The 14,862-nt window shown below is 38.0% G+C and overlaps 1 protein-coding gene across 7 annotated transcripts in view; it reads left to right on the plus strand.

Annotated features, from left to right (window-relative positions):
• rxraa (retinoid X receptor, alpha a) overlaps nucleotides 1-8,563 on the plus strand; it is a 361,198-nt gene extending 352,635 nt beyond the window's left edge. For 5 of the 7 annotated variants that reach the window (XM_055154229.1, XM_055154228.1, XM_055154232.1 and 2 more), the window contains 3 exons: nucleotides 573-664; nucleotides 3,215-3,320; nucleotides 4,487-8,563. In XM_055154229.1, coding sequence (XP_055010204.1) covers nucleotides 573-664; nucleotides 3,215-3,320; nucleotides 4,487-4,634 — 346 coding nt within the window. In that variant the 3' untranslated portion in view covers nucleotides 4,635-8,563. The remainder of the gene's footprint in view (nucleotides 1-572; nucleotides 665-3,214; nucleotides 3,321-4,486) is intronic. The other 2 variants (XM_020938191.2, XM_055154230.1) reach the window with 1 other exon arrangement.
• Nucleotides 8,564-14,862: the final 6,299 nt, after the last annotated feature.

The raw sequence follows: 14,862 nt of genomic DNA on the forward strand, positions 1-14,862 counted from the left end.
GTCAAAACAATTAAAAGCAAAACCTACTTCAAAATAAGGCGAGTTATCTCATGACAGACATACACAATGCAACTGTCAACACAAACAAGCAACCTGACTGACTTTTTGCCTACCAGCCACTGCGGATGTAAACAAAAGCAATGTTTTCTCATATTGCATTAAAGTCTAAAATGTATTACTTTATATGTCTTTTAATTGAAAAAATACCTTCAAAACATGCATTCTGACTGTTACTGGGGTCACCGCTTCCCAGAACTGACCTGTAACTTGGCCTTGTGATGTCCCCATGGAGATATACTAGTTTATTGGAAGCCCATTAGAGTAGAACATTCCAGACCAAAGCAATAGCATTTCTATCTATAGATACAAACAGGTGATGGACCTGCATGGCCAAGGTATGAATGTCTCTCTCCACTCTTCATACTCTTGCAAACTGCTGAACTACCCCACCCAACAAATCCTACATGCCAAAAAGAAAATAAATTCTTCAAAAAACATTCCAGCGGCTAAAATAACTGAACTAAAACAGTCCCTTTTCGTGAACTGACACTTTGTTTTGTCTTTCTTCTCAGGGTGCTTACCGAGCTGGTGTCCAAGATGAGGGACATGCAGATGGACAAGACAGAACTGGGCTGCCTGCGAGCTATAGTGCTCTTCAACCCAGGTAGCTATGGCGACCAGCGCTGCATTCACACGCCTCGGTGAAAAGCATGGAAATTAGAGGTGTCAAAGAATCCAGAGAACCGCGCTCGGCTTTGAACTCCACTTTGAACAGGTTTATATAAAGCGGAGAAATATATTGTGACGTGCTGATCATATAGATGCGGGGAGGAAATGTAAAGGTGAACTTGCGGAAAGTTCAAGTGAAGGATTATTGGTCGTTTTTTTTGTTTTGTTTGTTTTTCTTCAAAAGTCGACAAATTCTGCAGGTTATTGAGAACTAGAAAGATTGAAGGACCACCACCAACCTTTTTTGGATGATCCAGACAGGAATTGGAAGCGACCATAGGCTGTGTAAAGACGTGAAATAAGGGAGTGTGACATCATCCATAGCGTTCAGCTCCAGTCAAATGAAGCTCACTGAGGCCACCCATTATAGGAGCATTTGGAGCCGAGTTATATATTAGGAATAGGAATTTATTTATGGACAAAACAATGAAATAAAAACACCAGAATCATGTGAATATGAACATTTTAAAACCAAACTGAGGAGCCTGACAGCAGCAGTTACAGAAAGAGGGGTGACATTTTTCGACATAAAGTGATGTGGAGCCATAGTCGATGGAGCCGGAAGAGTTTGCATGCTCAGTTCCTTTTTGGAAGTAAAATTTCCATTTTGATTTCTAATTTAAGAGTTTAAAGGGACTGCAGAGACTAAACAGCTACGTGGTAATTAGTGTGCATAAGGTAGTTGTTTTAAGTCCAAAATGCAAGGTTCAGCAAAATGTTTTTAAAAAGTTCCAGTTTATAAAGTTTCAGAAACAGATTTTAAATTAAATTTCATTAGTTACCACTTATAAAGCCCTGATTAACCCTGAGTAAGCTTTCAAATGTTTAAAATAAATATATAAATATCAGTCTCTGGGAAAAATGAATGAGAAATGTACTTTCAGAACCGGGGGTGGTCGCTGTTGAGTACATCAAGGCCCTGAACTTTGCTTTGCACTTTGTTAGCATGTTGCGTGTTGATGAAATTCGTGTCAGAGTCCATGACACTATAGTCTAATCATGCCTTTGAAATGAGCAGGCTTTGTGCCAGGAGAGTGGATGTTTACAGCGACCATCACGCAGACTTCCCCCTTCCACATAGGCCCAAAGGGGGGCTTGGTGGGGCACTGGGTTCATGGGACGAGCTCTGGATGTGATACTGAAACTGAAGATTGACTAACAACATTCTATTCTAACCATAGACTGGATACAGAAGTGTGATGTTATCCATAGCATTTGGCTTCAGTCAAGTGAAGCTCATAAGGCTAGCAGTTATAGGAGTGAATTTGGAGCCAAGTTCCACATTAGGAATCGTAATTCATCCCTGATACAACCAGTCAGCAATAGGGCTGGGTATTATTAAGAAGTTGCCGATACGATACATACCTCGATACACAGGCCACGATACGATACATATCTCGATACAGTGCACTTTCGATTTGATATGATATATTTCAAATCGATTCGATACGGTTCAATAAAAAATAAAGGCTAAATCATGGCTGTAATACTAAAAGGCTTTGTTAAATTACTTCTTGTGCAAATTTCATATGAAAACACAAACATTTTAATCATTGGAACAGTAAAAATGTCAAATGTGTCACATAAATGAGTTTCCTTTCACTCCACAAGCAGCAAAACTGTAGCTCTGTAACAAAATAATTTAGTAAAACACACCTAAAAATACTCTTGGTAATATATCGATACAGTAGCCCACGATATCGATACTGTATCATCACATTAAATGATACGATATATCGATATTCCGATATTTTTGCAAACCCCTAGTCAGCAATCATGTCTTACCTTTATGCATGTAGGCAATTTAAAATGAAAATTACACCAGCAACCTTCTGTGGAGTAGAATATGGGGCCATTTAAACCACCCCTGAGCTTGAACAGTGCTTGCTCTAACCATTTAGCCAATGTCAATCCAAAGGTGTTTCAAATCCACACGTGTCTTTTGAAACCTATCACCAAAGTGTCCAATCCCATGAAGCCTGCTGCTAAACTTCTGACCTCCACCGTGACCTCTTCCACCATGACCCCGCGGTTCACAGACTGGTCCTGGCCTTAAAACGGTTCAACTCAGGCAACCCCGGCTCTGTTCATACTAACCCTCTGTCCTCCCTGCCCCGACTTCATTAGAGGTTTACCAGACCAGACCGTCCATGGACTGGCTCCTCTCAAAAGCCCCTCAGTCCTCCCCTTTTCCCACACCATCCTGTTCCGGACCATTCCCCAACATTAGCGTCCACTCATTGTTCGCTAATTGTGCAGCGAGATACTAACCGATGACGTGTTTGTGCGCTTAATTGGAGTTGAGTCGTTAGGAGGAGGGGGGACTAGATTAGAAGACTTAATTGGTCTAACCCGGAATGCAGTGACACACGTCCAAGCACTGTTCTGTATAAGGGTTAAAATTCAACTTGTAAGCCGCTGTTGTTGCTGTTCATTGAGAATATTAGATGTTTTTGCTGATGTTGTGAGTTGGGTTGTGTTGCAGATTCCAAAGGGCTGTCCAATCCCAGTGAGGTGGAGGCGCTCCGAGAGAAAGTCTACGCGTCTTTAGAGGCCTACTGCAAACAGAAGTACCCCGAGCAGCCGGGCAGGTGGGTCCAGTTTTATATTACTTCAGATTGAAAATGAAAAAACAAAATACATTTAAGCAGTGGTGGAACTAAAAGTATTAAAGTGCTGTACTTAAAGAGCCCATATTATTATTATTATTTATTTATCTATCTATCTACAGGTGTTATTATTGCTCAAAAATAGTGGCCTAAACAGCTTGTATCCATGGGGGAAAAAATGACTATACTTAAAAGTAAAAGTGCACCAAGTTACATTTTGGAACTTTTAACCCCGTACGAGCCTCCCGCAGCCTTACCTCCTTGGGCAGGTCCCTGTGGCTGTTCCAAAGTCCAGGCTCCGGACGAAGGCTGATGGAGCCTTTTCAATCTAGGCACCTCAGCTTTTGAACGATCTGCCTGAGGAAATAAGGCTCACACCATCAGTATCAGCTTTTGAATCACTTTTTGAGACTCATTTTTAACAGTTTGCCTTCCTGTTCCTTCCGGGTTTAGCTTAATTTTATTCTTTATTTATTTTCATTCTATTTCTTTTTATTTCTTATATATATATATATATATATAATTTATTGGATTGTTTGCACCATTGTCTGTTTTTGTATGCCTTCTGCATGCTATTTAATTTTTTTTTTTGTATTGTTCTTTGCTGCTTGTACAGCATTTTTTAAACCTTGTTTTTAAAAGTGCTTCATAAATAAAGATTTATTAAGTACCCATTTAAAAGTATAGTTTAAGATAAAAGGTATTTTGGACAGATTTTGATATGTATTAAGGTCTCAAATGTACTGATTTCGATAAACGATTGTATTGACTTTTGTGCAACAGAAACAAGTGAACTGATTTAGAATTTTTCATGCACCTGCTCTCAAAAGCACTGCAATTAAATTTAAAAGTATCCACATTAAATTCCACTAAAAAGTAATGTATTGATATAAAAAAAATACTGCAAATACTTTCCACCCCATTTCCATAGACACAAGCTGGTGACGAACCCTCCACCAGAATAGTTTCACAGTGCAACTTTAACATACCCAACCAGCTAATGTACTGGTATTGAAAAATATACCAATTCTAGAAACATGACATTCAAAATATTTTTTTTTTCTTCAAATGAATAACCATGTAACAGCTGTTGAACCTCCTCACCTCACGTCTCACCACTCCCTTCGTCTCCTTTGTTTGTTTGTCAGGTTCGCCAAGCTGTTGCTGCGGTTACCGGCCCTGCGCTCCATCGGCCTCAAGTGTCTGGAACACCTCTTCTTCTTCAAGCTCATCGGGGACACGCCCATCGACACCTTCCTGATGGAGATGCTCGAGGCCCCTCACCAGATGACATAATGACCCCACCGCGACCCCACCGCAACCCCAGCGCTGACCCCACTTCCTGCCTGCCCTTTGAACTTTGACATCCCACAAGGCTTCGGACTGGGACCCATCCTTTTTAGAGCCTTCGTCGGTGGGACATATCGAGACAATTTTGGATGGATTTTTTTTCATTAATTTTTTTTTCGCAATTTCTCTCTTTGCAATGAAATCATAATGTCTACAGCTCGGTTTTGTACAATATATAAATAAGAAAATATATATGAAATCATGACGAAAAACATTGACGGATCGAACGTTGAGCCATTATTTGGAAACTTTCTTACAAATGTACTTGTGCGCAGGTTTTCTTCAGCGATGATGTCACAAATTGGTGATCGGACAATCGTGAACTATCTTGAAAAACTTGGATCCTTTCAGAATAAAAAAAAATTAAAAAACAATTTGAGAAGGGAGGAAATTAACATGAATTTTGAAAACTACAGGTCTGCTTTTGAGGAATTTCTCAACAACACGTCTTGCACTAGCTGTTTTCGAAGCTTTTTTCACTCAATTGGGAGGTGGATTTTAACAAGACTGCAAGTACGCAAAAAATGAAATTGAAAAAAATCCTCAGGTCTCTGCCCGGGTTTCAATAATGACCATGTCTTACTGGAATAGCACTGTGTAACTCCAGACAGAACGTGGAGTTTCAATCCAGACTGTGGATTCAAAGCGTTTGAGCGATGGGATGTTTGGAAGGCTCGTACAATCTGAACCTAGACTTAGCTTTATTCCAACAAAAACTACCAGCAAGGAACAACTGTGGTCATCGACGTTTTGAGACATTTCCTCAAGGGATGGTTGGGGCTCTGAAGTCGGGTTGTACAAGGTCATTGTAAATAGGGATTTGGATGAAGTGGTGGATCATGATTAGTTCAAGAGATGGAACTTTTGTGTCTTGAAAATCATGTGACCAAAACTAGTGTGCATGAAATCTTGGACAATCAAAAGTAACTGAAATCAGACTTCTGGTAACTTTGGTTGGTCATTTTGAGTCAGTTTAACTCCAGTCGATATGAGTTTAGTAAATGATTAGCCAATTTGATTCTACTTCCCCAGTACTCCCCAAAAATTAAGAACAATTTGCATCGAAGTGTTATTTGATCAGTATTAAGAATGTCACAATTGAAGGCAGTCTCGCTTCATGGTAAGATCCAAGGTTTGATTCCTGGGTCACCCTGGGCTCTCTTTGTGGAGTTTGCATGTTCCCCCTGTGTCTGGGTGGGTTTCCTCCAAGCACTCTGTTTTTCCATCAACCCAAAACATGCTTGATAGGACAAACCCTTGAACTAAAGACCAGGATCTTGAGCTAGTCAAGATCTGGAGATGGGTCCCCGGGTGTGGCACCACAACGCCCACTGCTCTTGACAGGTGTCTCAGCAGCAGTGAAAGATGGCTCAAAGTCAAGAGGACAAAGTTTTACAAAGTGTATCTTCACCTTAACAATGTACAGTCAAATTATTATTGTTTATCACGAAATATTAAAGAAAGAAGTCAGAAAAAAGTGTCATTTCAAACAGATTTTGATGCATTATGTTATTAGGTTCTATTTTCAGACCAAGAGATTGTTTTCGTACCTGACAGTTTCGACTGCTCACTAGCGGTCCTCCTCAGAGTGGTCACGTGGTGTTGCTGTGACGTGTCCGGTCAGCTGATTTAAACAGGTTTTGGAGCTGTCTTCCTACCGGTGGAGGCAGGATGACAGCGCCATTTGCAGTTCGACTTCCTAGGGACAGTATCCCAGGTGTGTGAGAGTAAAAAAGCCCCCTCTATTGGCTTATAGATTTTGATGTACTTTGAGTCCTATCTTGACATAGACAGTACATTTTTGTTTACACTGTTTACAACCAAATGTACAACCCAACTTCAGAAAACCCTGAACCATTTCTTTGTTATGTAAGTGTATTTCGCAGCCCTTGTTTAGCATTGTTGTATTGTTCTCATTGGCCTGTACGCTCCTGTCCTCTTCTGATGTCCGCACTGTCTTTAACTGTCCACACACGGTGACCTCTACACGACCTCTACACATACCTCCTCATACCTGTACAATGACCTAGACAGTATTCAGTATTCAAATGCACAGATACCTCTGTTTCAAACTCACCGTGCAATGCAAATTCATGGAGAAGTCATTCATTTCTTGGCACTTAAAGGTCCTATATTATGCTTTGTCAACTTTCAGATTTTTTTGGTCATTATACTGTTTTCTTATCAAAATCATACCTGGAGTTGTGTGTTGTTTCATTTATTTCAAGCATATTCAATCAAATCTGCTTATTTAGGCTGTTGAATTTTCAAGATGGGCTTAAAACACTCGGTTCCACTGCATGATGTCATCAATTGGGGATTCAAGAAGTGCTCTTTTGGGTTTTTAAAGTCGATACACATTCACTTCTACGCAAAACTAACCAATGTTTTGCAATTTGTGCTTAAATTGCTTCACCCTTAAGTAGATAGGTCTATTGCGCCCTCTTCTGGGACACATGAAGCTTTAAATGTTTAAAGCTGCACAATGTAACTTTTTTGTTGAAGGAGCCACCAAATGTTTGTCTCCATGGAGAAGTTATTGCTTTGCCTGGAATATCCGACAGTATGGCTTTACAAGTGTTTTCATTATCCAATACCTAAAAGAAAAAACATGCACGCTATTGTGAGCAACTCTCCACAGATCTGACCTGTAAGTTGACTTGGGCATGTCACCTGCTTGTCTCCATGGCCATAATATAAGTTTAATGCTATACTATGTTTTCATTAACCAATATCTTAAAAAAACAAAAACAAAAAACATGCATTCTATTGTGAGCAGGGTCAATAATCCACAGATCTGACCTGCAACTTGACTTGGGGACATCACCTGCTTGTCTCCATGGCGATAATACAAGTTTAATGGGATACCGTGTTTTCATTAACAAATACCTAAAAAAAAAAAAAAAAAAAAAAAAAAAGCATTCATTCTATTGTGAGCAGCGTTGATTCTCCACAGATCTGACCTGTCTGACTTGGGGGCATCATCTGCTTGTCTCCATGGCGATAAAATAAGTTTAATGCCATACTGTATTTTCAATTTAAAAAAAAAACTTAAAGAAAAAACATGCATTATATTGAGAGTAAGATCGATATTCCACAGATCTGACCTGTAACTTCACTTGGGGACCTCGCCTGCTTGTTTCTGTGGTGATAAATACACTTAATGCCATACTGTGGAACATCAGGTAAAGCATTAATATCTTCATAGAGCAGATGGCATGCCCTCTGTCTGGAAAAAGTTACATAGTGCTGCTTTAAAGGTTAGAAGTTTCTTATTCATTAGAGATTATTTTAAGTTATTCAAAATGCAATATGTAAATAAAACATAATACAGGACCTTTAAACCTTAAAGGGATAGTTTGGAATTCTGGGCACAGGGCCTCATGTCCTAGTGAGCCAGAGTGTTGGAGATGTGTGGAGACACTTTTTAAAATATTTCATCCAGTTTTTGTATTTGCAGAGGTCGCTAATGCTAGGCTAGTGCATGTCAATGGCCATAGTTAGCCTGCCACTAAAAACAGTCTTACCCACTCCACAAAACACCCGAAGCAAAACTATTATTACACCAGACTGTCCATGTAAATGTCTGTGTTGATAGAATAATGTTTGAAATAAAACTCATCTTGGATCACATAAATCGTCACATGTTGAGAGACTATTTTCTCATATATCAGTCCACTGCGGCCAAGCTTTCTATCAGGAAGAACAACTCGCTGCTGCTCAGACATAAATCCTCCAAATCCTAAAATTATTCTATCAACACAGACATTCACAGCTATCGTCTGGCGTTAGAATAGATTTGGTTTGGGTGTTTTGTGGAGTGGGTAAGACTGCTTTTAGTGGCAGGCTAACTCTGGCCATTGGCATGCACTAGCCTAGCACCAGTGACCTCTGCAAATACAAGGATTGGATGGAATATTTTAAAAAGCTTCTCCACACATCTCCAGCACTCTGGCTCACTAGGAAATGAGCTATGTCCAGAATTTCGAACTGTCCCTTTAATATTTTAACCACAGAGCCCAGTCAGGAGGTTAGCATACATTTGGCTCTGTAGTTCCACCGGTACATGTTAATACGGCCATGTTATGTACAAATATGAAATACTTTGTTATGTTTTGGTTTTCACTTTCTCAAAATGCTGCAGCCGCCCTGAATCTATGCATCCAGAGCATTTCCAAAGAGTGTTTTTAGAGTGATGCGTTCGGAACATGGAGAGAGAAATGAATGGGGGGATGATTTGAGACGATAAGAAGTAAAAGTGAACCAAGTTTTTAGAAGTCAAATTACAACTTTTTACCTGACTAGAATACATGAATGTTATGTTCCTCGACAATATGTAATGATTTGGAATAGTTATAGCAGTAGATGGTGTGAAAGCAATCTGCTAACTTCAATTTTAAAACAATTTGTCACATTTTACTTAACAAAATCCACCATGAATGCATTGAAAATTACATTAAAAGTAGTTAAAATTGTAAAAAAAAAAAAAAAAAAAAAAAATCTGTAATAGACATGAGCAGTGAATTATGAGCAAACATGACACTATTTACAATTTGAATTTCTCATTAAAATCAAAATGTAACTTTTTTTTAGCGAACAAAGAAAACAAAACAATTATTTGATATGAAATTCAAAGTTTGTCGTCAGAGTTAAATTCTTCCTTTGAAAAAAAAAACTAAACAAAACAACAAAAACAAAAAAACATAAACACTTGCATAATTTTACATTCATACATTCAAGATAATTTTGCCAGCTAGGAATTTCAGTACCACTTTAGTTTAGGTACCACATATTAATAGCTAATTTAAGTGTTAATTGCTTTGTTAATGAGCTCATACTTAGCTATTAGTTGGTATTAATAAAACACTTATTAATGCTTATTAAGATTTTGGTGTATGCACAAAACATCTATTGTAATCTCCGCTACTTTAATGGGAAGAAAATAGTTAATGAGTTAGTACTCGCAAAATGCAAAAAAAACCAAAAATGCATTGAAAGTACTTTATAATACATAATAATAAAGATGTAATTAAGCGCTTATTATGCATTTTACTATTATAGCTATTAATATGTGGTCCCTGATCTAAAGTGTTAATGAAATTCCAAATGTTTTTAAAGAGTGGGTATTATGCAAAATCAATTTTAGTTGTTATCCATGTGAGTTTGAGTAATTTAGCGATCTGTAAGGTGTAAGGTTCTGTACAGCGCTCTCAACAATTCTCCATAAATATACAAAAATATGATACAAAACTGTACACAGCGGTAGTTTCATTATCAGGATGCACGCTGATTGTGTCGTGATAGCGCTCTGAGTGGGGAGTGATTTAGCACAGAGAGCAAAGGGAGGAGTCAAAGTATCAGAAATGAAGGTGAAAGTCATAAAAAAAAGTTAATAGGATGTTTTTACGTCAAATATAGCAGTTCCAAAACATTAAAAGGTAACACGGAGATCTAAATATGTAACGTTTTAGCAGATACTCGTCTAGAGAAGTGTAATACCTCCTCTTTAAAGAACATTTTAAGCAATGTCTATATTCAAACTAGTATTTCACTATGAATTCAAATTGAACTGTGCTTTTTTAACCTCTCTGGCCCCACTCTTTTCTGACCCCAAAAACTACCTTACACATTGGATCTGTTTTGACATGTCCTTCATATTAACTGATGGTATAACGTTACATTTGGACCCTGTAGAAATCACAGCTGTCAAATCTGACCACTCAAACACAGTCCACGTGTCAGTCAGACCTGGACATTTGAGACTAAAAAAGTACCCTCTGGGACATTTCCTGTGACAGTTCATCAGGATTAAAGAGTTCAGTCGCTGTATTCGGCAGTGGGGAGCTCCCTCTGGTGGACAGCACTAGTACTGTAACAAAACATGAGGTATAAATTGGACATGAATTCTTTAAAATTGAAGAAAAAAAAATGAATAACAGTAATTTTTTTTTTCAGTAATAAATAAATGCAATATTTCAGAGTTAGCTCACAGTGCAAATTTGAGAAATAATAAAAAAAAATGCAATGAGTTTTTGTTTTGCATAATATTGAAGGAGGGGAAAAAAACAAAACAAAAAGTAATTATATATATTTTTTTCAATAATAAAAAAAAATACATGCAAATTTTCAGGAACAAAAATTTGAGGAACAAAAAAATCTGAAATGTAATGAATTTTTGTTTTGCATAATATTGAAGAAGGAAAAAAACATGAATTATTTTAAATTGAAGAAACAAAAACAAAACAAAAAGTAATTATATATATTTTTTCAACAATAAAAAAATTGCACAATGCACAATTTCTGAGTTCACAGGGCAAATTTGAGGAACAAAAAAATCTGAAATGTAATGAACTTTTGTTTTGCATAATATTGAAGAAGGAAAAAAATTGAATTATTTTATATTGAAGAAAATAACACCAATAATATTTTTTTCCCAATAATAATAAATAAATACATGCAAAATTTCAGAATGAACTCACAGTGCAAATTTGAGGAATAAAAAAAAATCTGAAATGCAATGAATTTTTGTTTTGCATAATATGGGCCTTTTAAGTCTACAGAGATAAGAAAGTAACATTGAGTTTTACTATCTGAATTAAAGCAATAACTTGGGACATTGTCGGGAGTTGGATCATTCAGGTGACAGTATTGGCTGCCAGTGTTGACCAGTTCATTTTTGTATTAAACTGTTGTATTTGTATGTATGAAATCTTGCAGACATAATAATGGATATTCCAGCTTTGCATTTGGACAGGGTCACCCAATTTTTGCAACAGAAAACCTCCATACTGTACTGTGACTGGTGAGCCATATCTCGCAAAGAACCGACGGATAGAGACAAGACAGGACACTTACAAATGCTTTATAACCTTTAAAGCTCTATTTTGTGTATATGTAAATGTGTACATAGTTAAAAATATCTATCTGCAGATGAGTTCCTCGAGGATTTCCGAAAGAGGGAGACAAGTCTTTCAAAGACCGAACTGTCCAGAAGCGCTTGGTTTTGTTTTTTGTTTTGTTTGTTTTGTTTTTTTTTGTGAATTTTGAAATGAATTAGAGTTTTGGTTTTTTTTGTTTTGTTTTGTAAAATGGATTTCTTACAACCAGCAAATATGGCAGCACCTCTTTATAAGACTTTAAAAACCAGCATGCAGCAATCTTCTGTCAGTGTGCCCACTTGAGTGATGTGCTATGGGTTGGGTCGGTACAAAATGATTTTAATACTTTTTAGGTTAAAGATTAGTAAATTACATGCATTCCAAAGTTCCTGACCTGACTCATACTGGTTTATCTGCATATTTTAGTATATATTTATTGGAGATGTTACGCTTTCAGTAAATTGTTACCATGTTTATGACTTAGGCTACGATCAGACTGCAGGGCTTAATGCTCAATTTGGATTTTTTTGCGAGGTCGTTCGCATTTCTAATTAAATGCGACTTGTATGTGATCTCCAGTGTGAACTTTAAACGTCCCAAAAGTGTCCTGTATGCACATTGGAGGACACAATGACGTCAGCGAGCATGCTCAGTGTTTACGGAAGTCGCCTAAACGCTGGGCTTGTCTCCCAAAATACGGTCCAGTTCTTGGTAAAATGGACAGGTTACACGTCCATGGCCGCTTCGTTTGCTTGAGTCTTTAGTCTATTTGTATTTGGTCGCAGGCTCTTTGTTTTTCATTGACATTGGAGCCAGGACTGCCTGTATCCGCGCTCTGACATTTCTTTGGCAAACACTTCAAAACCCGCCCACTTCCAATAAGAGCCCTTCAATTTGACGTGAATACAACGATCCCCCCAAATATTAATTAACTAGCTAACCTCGCTTTCCCCCCATTGACTAGACTCCGAGCCGGACATGTAGGTGGGATGAACGCAACCTGGCCGTTCAGACTGAAGTCACATGTCAAAAGATCGGATATGTATCGGTTTTAGGAGCACATATCCAAGTGGGCTGGGTCACATTTGAACAAATCGGATCTGTCATTCAGACTCATTAAAAGATCAGATACAGGTCGAAAAAAACGGATTTGGGCACTTCAGGCTGCAGTCTGAACGTAGCTTTAGTCTACATTAATAACATTTAGGTTTTTTTTAACTGATGCTCAAATTTTAAGCTATTTGAAACTTAAATCTCAAATTGAATGTTCAAAGAAATTTTTATTTTTGCATCATGACTTTCCAGACATTTATCTCTCTTAACTCAATAATTTTTGTTAAGGTGCACCATATCACTTATCTGCTGTCTCCATGGCGATGTCTTTGCGTTACCTGGAATGTTCTGCAGTATGACTTTAAAATGATCTCTCTTACATTTATTCAAAAACAAGTGCTCAAAAATACCTTGAAAAACATGAATTCTTACTGTGAGCGGGCTCGCCTTTCCACAGATCAGACCTGGAACTTGACCTGTCACCTAAAAGTTTCCATGGACGTGAGATAAGTCTAATTCTGTGGAACAACATAGACAAAACATGGAGACAAGCAGATCGCGAAACAAAAATTTTGTCATGCACCTTCAGTCAAAACTGTACTAACCATAGACTGTATATATTCAAATGGACATAAATAGGAACAGGAAGTGAGCATGAACACGCTTCCGGCTCCACTGACAATTTATATTGAAAAATTGTCACCCTTCTCTCTGTAACCCACATGATCCTGATGTTATTTATTTGACTATTTTGCAACTAAATCAATTCCTATTCTTAAAACGGAGCTCCAAATGTGCTTCTATAACTGCCGGCCTCGTTGAGCTTCATTTGACTGGCGCCGAATACTACGGGCGACGTTACACTCACAGTTCATTTCTTTATACAGTCTATGGTACCAACCCATACCAGAACACTCAGTGGGCCAAATATCTCGGGACCTCATGAAACATTCAAAGTTTATAAAATGAAATAAACTAAAAAAACACGGTTGAGACTTTAAACCCTCCCAAATGTTATGTGTGGCTTACAGCAAACATTTAAAACCGTTCAGGAATTGCTGAGCTTGCGTTACAATCACTGCTTCTCTCTGTGGCATAAACGCTAAAATATTCAAGAAAAAAAATGTAAAAAAGAAAAAAAAAAACTGAAAAGGTCTATTTTTGTACAAAGGTAATTTTATCCCCGCTTATGTACTTGTTTCTTCTCTGGGCGTGTGATGCTGAGGCTTATGTTGGAGAGTGAGGGGCGGGGCCTATGAGTTGGCGCCATGGTAACCGCGGTGTCGCCTTTACTTTGTCATGTCGTTGGACCCGTCGTCGCCAGATGGGAATGTCGAGTTTCATTATAATTTTGTCTATTTTTCAAAGAGATGGAATTCTGTCTCATCTGTTCTTTGTGGTTTGTTCTCGGATGTTCTTTCATGGACATTAAATGTTATGAAAAATAACATGTGTTTGTCATTTTTCAAATTTGTTCACTAAACCAAATTTGTTGACAGTTCTGGAACTAGGGATGCAATGAAAATTTTACTCTATAACCATGACCAAAAAAACAATAGTACTGAGGGTATAATGCCAAACAAAAACAAGGGACTTTTTATCTCAAAAAGAAAGACAAATAGCCTACAGTGATGAAACTGTATGTTCCCTGTGCCAGTTACCAGCATCTTAACCTGCACATAGAGACACATCCAAGTTTTTCTCATTCTCAGTTTATGGATGGGTCATGTGCAGAGTCGGAGTCAGAGCACATCTACTGGAGGGGCGTGGGTCACCAGCAGGGGGGCACTGCCATTTGAGAAATATTTTAACGCAGTGGAGCCATACACAGCAGAAATACTATCAAACACGTTGTTCTTAAACAGTATTAGGCTAATTATGTTGTTATTATTATCATTATTATGAATATTATTATTAGCTGCAATAGGTGTTGAGGTTGTGGTAGACGATACGCACACAAGACAATAATAAAAGGTTGAGGTTTATTAAAAAAAACAATAAGGCCTGCCACTGGTTGTAAACCTTAAACAACAACCTCTCGTCAAAAACACCCCTGAACAACATCACTGAAAGAAGCAATCGGGCAAGAAATAGCCACGCATCGGACAGCACCAGGGCTGTAGTGGGCGTGGTACGCGAGGGTACACTGTCCACACACTTCTCCTGATGTGAGATGTTAAAAAAATGAAATTTTAAAAATGGTGGTATAATTTTTGGGCGGGGCACCAAGACCAAAATTATAA

Source organism: Boleophthalmus pectinirostris, unplaced genomic scaffold, assembly GCF_026225935.1.
Source record: "Boleophthalmus pectinirostris isolate CB_2022bp ecotype Guang Dong unplaced genomic scaffold, ASM2622593v1 HiC_scaffold_18, whole genome shotgun sequence".
Classification (NCBI taxonomy): Eukaryota; Metazoa; Chordata; class Actinopteri; order Gobiiformes; family Gobiidae; genus Boleophthalmus; species Boleophthalmus pectinirostris.